This window comes from Taurulus bubalis (genome assembly GCF_910589615.1).
Source record: "Taurulus bubalis genome assembly, chromosome: 8".
NCBI classification, from domain to species: domain Eukaryota; kingdom Metazoa; phylum Chordata; class Actinopteri; order Perciformes; family Cottidae; genus Taurulus; species Taurulus bubalis.
In genome coordinates this window covers 18,252,138-18,261,027 of record NC_136596.1, presented here as the reverse complement: position 1 = coordinate 18,261,027, position 8,890 = coordinate 18,252,138, and the positions used below count along the sequence as shown (strand labels likewise).

General features: G+C 40.5%; 1 protein-coding gene across 1 annotated transcript in view; it reads right to left on the bottom strand.

Annotated features, from left to right (window-relative positions):
* Positions 1-370: 370 nt before the first annotated feature.
* The window catches only part of galnt9 (polypeptide N-acetylgalactosaminyltransferase 9), a gene marked incomplete at both ends in the record, with an annotated part of 75,700 nt that continues 67,180 nt past the window's right edge, over positions 371-8,890 (bottom strand). The window contains 3 exons of the mRNA XM_079222036.1: positions 371-517; positions 730-897; positions 6,867-6,962. Of these exons, the coding sequence (XP_079078162.1) occupies positions 371-517; positions 730-897; positions 6,867-6,962 (411 nt within the window). The remainder of the gene's footprint in view (positions 518-729; positions 898-6,866; positions 6,963-8,890) is intronic.

Here is an 8,890-nt window from a genome sequence, read left to right as displayed (position 1 = left end):
TACAGTAGAAACAAAATAATTACAAGGATCTTAAACCACCTTTAGGGCCTGCACTGAGGTGTTTTGTTACTCAGTTCTGTACATTAAGTTGAATGTAAGAAATGTGGGCCATTTAAAACAATGCAGCTTGCCATAAGGTCTCTGTGAACACGCAGCTTGGTGCAACACATGAATTGATCAGATTCTTCTTGAAGACATAATGTTGGAAAGCTCTGTGGCTGGAGGGGAGCTCTGTGTGCTGTGCAGTCTGCATAGTGTGAAATACCACACACTAGCACCACTAGTCCGTGCTCCTCTCTGAACTGTCCACATTTTGAGATCCTGCGACTTGAAACACTGCCCAAACTTTCTCAGAGGTTGTTCTCTTGCTTCAATGCCTGGGGTGCTTAATCCAGTTTCGTATCATCCACTTCTGACCGGAGCATCTCTGGACCACCAAGCGGAGGCCAAAGTTGGCATCCTTGGACATTTCAACCTCCAAGCATCGACCGCTGTCCCTGCTTATGATTGGGCCATTCTACAACAAAAACACATGAGAACATGAACAAACTTGCACAATAACCATATAACCTCTTATAACTCTCATGTTATAATGCCTGTTGGCAGGGTATCAGTTATTAGGTATTCAGTAAGATATGAGTCACTGTCTTAATTTATCGTGCATTGCATTTGGTGAGTCTGAAATTAACTGGTGAAGATCAGTGTCAAAAGATCCTGTGTTCTCTTTACCTGTGTAAAGTCCCAAAGCCTCTGGGAAGTCCTTGAAACAGTGTCACATTTTTTCAGTCTGGGTGCACGTCCTCTGCCATCATCAACGAGGCATTTTGTGTCAGGCAGGAAGGTGGTCGACCCCAGGGGTCCTAACTGGAGAAGCCCCTCAGTAGCGTAGCGGGCGAGCTAAAACATAGAGGAAAACAATGTCACACTGCTGGACTCACGTACTGTGGGATCAATACAAAAAAATTTAAAAACACATGACACTTTAGAGAGCACCCCAACATACGTGGAAAGCAATGAGTAGAGTGAATGCGGATGCTGTGGATGCTGTTTAGCTCTTCTGCTCTATGCAGACTGACAGCAGTTACTGCAAAAGCAGCAGGGTTGCGGGTTTTCAGGCCGGTTGGCAGTGTGCATGACAGATAGAAACGTGTTTTTAATTTTACGCCTTTTTTAGCATATTACTTGACACAAAAAACAAGTGGCATAGAACTATACAAAATACATAAACATTTTGAGACTGCTTTTGAGACTCTGCTTTTGGATGATCCTCGCAGAATGTTAGAGCGAAGCGCTATCATCAATCATCAAAATGTGTTCTTTCAGCTTCCTTAACCATTTCAACAGTTTGCTCAAGAAAATAAACTTCATTTTGATTATTTACATTATCTGTTTTTCTAGGTGTTTATTATTTATATATACTATTATTAATAGGAAGTTCATTTTGAAAAGGGACTCATGCGGAAACTGATACACCATTCCTGACCGTTCCTACAGGGGTACCTAGAGTTTTAAGTGTAGGGGCATTCACACTTCAGTATTGGACGAGTGAGAATGTCCTTGTGCAAATTGTAAATATTGCACCACATTTCTGTGGTTTAATATTTGTATATGCTAGCTAGAAGATGTCAAAGTCAGGTTTAGGTCTTAACTCAATTTAACTAAACATATTTCAGTGTACAGCATTGCAAAGAAACAACTGTGAACAGTGTATTAATGCCACAATTTCCCCAAACCAAAACTTGATCCCTGAATGTTTCATCCTGCACATAAAAGGCTCTGTGGTGATATGTATCTATTACGTAAGGATACAGTAGCGATAGCCTTTATTATTTATGGAAGTGACTCTATCTGAAAGTTGGGATGCCAAAGATAGGGAGATCTTCAGTACGACAGCAGCTTTGCTTCAAGGGGAACACGCATACATGACTGAATCACGCACACACTGTCTTCTACTAAAGCACAGGGTATGTATGTTATGTTATTCACAGTCCTGGATTAAGTCAGTTTAACAGAATGCCACTGAATCCAGAAGAAACAGTGGTTTACACTGCTTTAGTGATGCAACAACATGCCACGTCCTATTCTGTCCAATGGCCAATGAGAGAAATTCTTTAAAAACTAATTTGTGGGTTTGACAAAAAATGAGATCAACTATAAGCACTTGGTAGACCCATTGCAAAAGCAGGTTATTTGTACTACCATCACTCCAAACTTGGAAACAAATCTGTTAAAGTTTGAAAATGCAATAATATGCAAACCTATTATTGTGTTCATATCCTGTTCAAGTATCTTTTCAATTGTTTTCAGCATGTTAACAGCTCTTCAAACTGATATAACTTTTTCTGAGTGGAGGAATTTTGGAGCATGGATGGAGGAACTGAAGCTGCAGAGAGTGGCCTGTGTGGGTGCTGCGCCTTGTGAGAAGAGAGAATGCAGGTGGTTTTATTCAAATGTTCTGCCCTGAAGAGCCACTTTGAACAAATTGAAAAATAATGACGAACCAATTTCCATGCCACTCACAGTTCACATATTTCAAACTCTCAATCTAATGCGAGACACATAATGCGGTGAACTTGTGCTCTTTTTCTCCAGATGACAGCCTAAAGGTCAGTTTGAGAATTATTTGTGGAATTCTGGATTGCTGTCTTGTGTCTTTCAGGGTTACAGTGTAATGCTCTCAGCAGATTTATCCATGATGTAAACTATGACTGGGCAGAAGGAATACCTCATATAATCCCCACTAATACCTGTTTACAGCTCAGTCTGGCAGCAGTTTATATGCTAATACATGTAAAATGGGACCATAACAAATAATGAATGTCTGGAAATTATTCTGCTAAGCCAATTAACCTGTTCCTCATGCTGCAACATTAGCTGCTCCATTGCCTTCATGCCATTGTAAAAGTTCTCAGCCACTTCCTGGAGGTCAAGCTAATCTAAAATGTCTTAATTAGCTCATTAACGGTGCAACGCTGTGACAATGTCAATACAAGATTCAGTGTTTGTACATTGCATTGGGTTGTAATCTCCACTCTTCTACCTTTCCTGTGCCTTGCTCCACCAGGAAGTTAGGAGTAAATTCATGCCACAGATTATAACAAACTTTTTAAGAAGGGCTTGGCTTGCATGTGGTAGCACAGGTACTCTCCATATGTGACTATTGTTAGGCATGGGAATCTGAGTGAGCTTCCAACTTCACCCCAAACCTCTAAAGAGAGCTTCAAGAGGCCCCACAGCATAAGCGGTGCAGAAGGTGACCATCAACACCATGCACATCCAAGTACATAGCTAGGATTACTTGTGGGAGAAAGGAAGATTGCTTTTCAGTCGGAGGGCCCTGTTATCATGGAGGCGCAACAACTAGTAAAAGCAGTGCTCCATGGCAGGTATTTGTTTTGGTGAAAATTGCACTGGGAATAGATTCGTCAATAACAGCAAACTAAACACTTGATGCTGGGCCAGTGTGTAAATGACACAAGGCTGCTAAAAAAACACACAACTCTAGACACATCAGACTGATCGGTACTCTGGATATTTATGCGGATAATGCAAGATTAGTGGCGCTTGTATATTCAGTTGCAGCCTCTTTTAAACTTTTATAATATTTCTTTATTAATACTGCAGTTTCTGTTTTATTGTTGAAAGGCCTTATGGCGCACATGATGCTGTCACATCAATTGTGGTATGATGTGATCACTTACAATATGTGATAGAATTATGAATGAAATAGTTTAGGATTGCCCAAACATTTTTGTATCTTTTATCTCAATTGCCTGCCTCTGGTTGCAGTTGTGTAGTGCAGTGTGTTCACATTGTACAACCGGCACAGTTGTTTGAGAGCTATGAGCAAGGGCGTATTATGAGACAGTGGGCCCCTGGGCAAAGACATGCAAAAGACCCCATCTTTCACCACACATACTTTATGATGTTTTTATCTCTTTATTATTGTTTTGCATGTCTTTGTAGTTGTTACTAATCTCTCTATGTTTTTTGTCTCTTTGCGGTCATTTTGTCTCTTTGTAGTCAGTTATTGGACTGACACATGGGGTCCCTGAGCCTTTGCTCAGCAGGCCAGTTCAGTAATTCATCCATGCCTGTGAGACCAGTGATGTGAACTGCAGAGGGTGTATTTATTAATCACCACTTCATCTGATCTATTATCCACCTCTCCCAGTCCTTTGATGTATGTTCCACATACAATACTAATCAATATTTGTTACCTTGAATATTAATAGCCAAATGGTTGAACAGACAAAGGCAAGAGCTCCACTCAAACAGAAAATCTATGGTAAAAGATACATGACTTACTTTAACAGACTGCTTCTACTACTGCTGCTGTGTGTGTGAGTGTGCATGTGTGTGCATGGGTGTGTGTGTGTGTGTGTGTGTGTGTGTGTGTGTGTGTGTGTGTGTGTGTGTGTGTGTGCGTGTGAGATGCAGGCGGTGTAGCCCCTCCACGATGCATTCATTGCATTACATTAACGGACAAAGGTGAGACATTGTCCATGATTTAGATTTCCACTGGGAGAGCTGGCAGAGAGAGAGACTCATTTCTAAGAAGCACAATGAAGAATTATTAAATTATATTGTGTCCTAAGTAAATGGGGCAATGGTAAAAAGGAATGTGTCCCACCAAATGTAATTCTGCCACGCTCATAGTACTGTTGGTCATCACTATAATCTAATGATACAAAGACACACAATTCATCTCTATTTGTTTATTTCCCTCGGGGATCAAGATTAAAAAAGTCAGTGAAGCTTTACATTACTGGACCCCACTGAGCTCTCTGTAGAGGAAAAGAGGAGAGGCAGGTGAGCTGCTGGCCTCCTTATAATACCCCCTCCCATGAGAGATAATGAACATGTCACTCACCAGCAAGAGAAGCAGTTTGGAAAGGTGGGAAATGTAAGAAATACGCATGAATAGCATTTGCATGGTGTGTCTTCAGGAATAGCTTTTGTTTCCGAGCACAACAGAACAACCGCGGCCCACCCCCAGTGTCATTTGTCCTGGAATCTAGTAAAGGTCTTACTGAGCACACATTCTTTTTTTCTGCAGCATCTGCCTGCATATTCATAGCTACATGCAATCACACCTGGGAGTGGCCCAGTATTTTATACTGAGCGGCTCAGATTGAGCTGTTGGTGATGCCTTGCCTTGTACTCTCTTGTCTCTGTAATACGTTTTTCAAATCCATACTCACATCATACAGTGTTATTAAAAACAACTAATCATGAAGCAGTGTGAAGAATTGTTTCATTGTAATACTTTACTCCCACAAGCCTCATCATCTGATTATTTTACTATTAAAGACAAAACAAATACAGATGTCAAGGAAAGATAGTGTGTCATTTGGGCTTTACATCCTCTGTGTTTCAAAGCAATATGTCCATAGTTTCACTTCCTGTTAGCTGTTGTGAAAGCATGAGTTACTTGAATTAATTTATTAACTTTTACATTTTAAATTCCTTTTTTTAAAATGGTATTAAATGACAGTAGAAATGATGACAGTCAAATATCTACCAATATCTAAAGATTCTTAACAATAATATAGATGAGACAAAGCATGGAGTCTCTTAGTTAATGGTAATAAAACATGTTGTAGTATGTTGCACGTAGACCCAGCACACACTGGAGGGATAACATATCTCATCTGGCAAAGGTAAAGCCTCGGGATCCCCCAGGAGGAGCTGGAAAATGTTGCTGGGCAGAGGGACATCTGGAATACTCTCCTAAGCCTGCTGCCGTTACAACCCGGCCCCAGATAATCGGAAGAAATTGGATGGTTAAGGCAGCCAGATTTCTTTTCTTTTTTCTTGGACCCCAAAGCCATCCATAAGTGTACTTCATCTTCCACCCCATGTTCAGGTTTTATGAATGAAATTCAATCGAGATCTGCAGGGTTTGCAAATGCATTGCAGCTTTTATTGCAGCATTTCATATTATATATATATATCACTTTATATGTATTTATTTCTTAGATTGTTATATACAGTGTATATATATATTTTATGGGTGGACGGTTTACTGGCGTCCCTTGATATATATAGTCCCCTTCAGTCCAAACTGGCGGAGGAGTATGCTGCGCATTGCATACAGTCTGAGATTCGAGTTGGAGTTGAGAGGCAACCTGATTGTTTCAAGTTAACAAGCAAATTTGTAAAATAAATACAGTTAATAAAAAGCTTAATTGATAGGTGATAACTGGTGGGTTCCGAGATTGCATTTCGGGCAACACTCTCCACATTGACGGTTTAACTGCATTCAACCATAGCCGTACCATTACATGTGACAGTAATCCCACATTTAACTAGTTTTCCATGCATGCCATATATGTTTGGTAGTTTATTACTATTTAACCAGAATGTACTATATTTCTAATATATTGTTACCACTTCACTGGTGATTTGGGAGATAATGTCTGCCCTCAGTGGGTCTTGGGCGTGTCCTAGCTGTTCATTTAAAAGCTTCGATGGGGAGGTGTGGACGTCAATAGCTCTGTATTTTGATCAGTAGTTAGGCAATAGTGCTGTTGCTACTAACTTATTAAACAAAAATGTGTTTAACTTCTATGGAACTTGAATAGGAGAGTAATTACACCACATCATCCTGAGCAGAGTCCTCAATCGTTGAAATACAGAATGATTCATACATTTAAGAATCAGTGTTTACATTTTCCTGGAGGGCAAGACAAAGAAACCAAATATAAAAATCAGACAAGTAATGCTAATTTGGAAGAATCTATACAATACATGGACTGACTGACAACGCAACCTTTTGCACTATTGACTGGTTGCCAGATGAACATGGCTGCTTAATGAAAACAACAGTGAACATGGACACACAAACAGTGTATGACTCTGACCTGCGAGGACATGCCGTGGCATGGGTAGAGGATGGCTTTGTCATCGTCCTCAGAGCCCTGGTCCAGGCAGTAGCTGCTAGCTTTGCTGTTCCTCACCTAAAAGACAACAAAGAAGGTCCAGGTAGTATATGAATGAAGTTAGGAAGATACAAGAGAAAAGGTCTGGTAGATAGGAGGTGTATTGGAATGAAGTGTAGTATACAGGAACAGTTTGACATATGCATATATGTCTTGCTGAGAGTTAGATGAGAAAAGTTAGACCACTTTCCTATCTGTTAAATAAATACTGTATAAATCTACAACCTGCCAGCACCATGCAAGCTAACTAAAGCTAACTAAATAAACTAATCTTACTTCTCTGAGGGTGTTTTGTTATATGACAGATATGACATGTTAGAGATGCTAATAGGGGGATTTTGTTACTTTTGGACAGAGACAATTTAGCTGTTCAGTTTGTCTCCCTTGTTTGTTCTCTAGACTAAGCTAACGGTCTTTTTGATGTATCTTTAGATTTACATGCAAACATGAGAGTGGCATTGGTCTTCTCACCTAATCTCAGCAAGAAAGTAAGGAAGTAAATTTATCAAAATGGTACACTCTTGTATTAATTATATAATGACAATAATTGTTACAAATTATGACGTAGGCGAGGATTAGTTTCAGGGGTGGCAATTGGTTAAAAACCGTCCTCATTCTATGTTAAGCTTTTGCTAACCTGTTACGCCCACTGATTTTACTCTGGCCTCTTTTCGGAAGAGAACCGTCTCTCTGTGTTTCAGGTCTGCCACGCCCCCTTTCAGGGCTCTACAATATATATTGTCACAATATATCAAAAAATATAATGTGATCAAAATCACAAATTACAAATTTGCCTCAGAGGGCAAGCAACAGAGGATTCTCCCCGAATGGACAGAAGTACAATATATTTTAAAGTGTACAGGATGAACAACATAACCGTGTTATAACACATTCAAAGTTTTGCATCTTGAATATCTCCCTTGTTGTGGTCAGTTAGGGAGCACGGTATTGTTTTTCTGTTCGTTTCTGTAAGTCAGTTGAACTCCTTATTTTTTAGTTAGTGTGTGCAGTATGTTTATTATTTTGCCCTTGGAGACCTTAACAGCCTTGCTTCCATTTTAGTTTGTTCAAAGGTAAAATGGCAATCAACTTCTGCTCATCCCGATTGTCCTCGAGGCTATTCCTTTCAGCAAGATCACTGCTCCTGTGGTAACCAAAGCCTTGCTGAAATTCTTTCCAACATTTGGTGTACACAGCGGGATCCAAACAGATGGCAGCACCAACATTCAGTCCAAAGTGTTCAAGCAGCTCTTACAGTCCCTGAGTACTAAGAATGCCATCTCCAGTCCAGTCCAGTCACAAGGTGCGCTAGAGCAATGCCATCAGACCCTCAAAGCAATGATGCGCAGGTACTGCCTTGAGACTGAAAGCTATTGGGAAGATAGTCTGCTTTTTGCTGACCGTGAAGCAAAGCAGGACTCGCTTGGTTATAATCCAGCAGTATTGGGGTTTTGCCATAGTGTACGCAGACCATTGAAAGTGCTGAAAGAACAATTCTTGGCTGTAGGTGCATCACCTAAAACCAATGAAAATCAATGTACTTTATTTTGTAAGACAGTGCTTGTTCTATAGCCAAAATAGTCCTCTCATATATGAAACGGTAACGACAGGAAAGCAGTTGAGCGTTGTTCAGCCTTGTGGTGCAGTGTTAGTACTAATGCCTACACCTACTCCTGCCCTTACTGCACAGTTTTCAGGCCTGTATATACTGTAAAAAATGGGACGACACAGACTACAACATTCAGGTTGGCCTGGGCAAGTGTGCCCTGTGACTGCAAAGGTAGATGCTATTCAGTCCTCGCTTGGTCCCACCACCAGTCCGGCGGATCCAGGGCCTGGTTGGGTATTATTGTTGCCTCTGCAGACATTTTTATTTGGTGGTAGCCCCTCTCACTAACTTGTGCAGTCCAAGTCAACGTTTTGTGTGGACTTATGACTGTCAACAT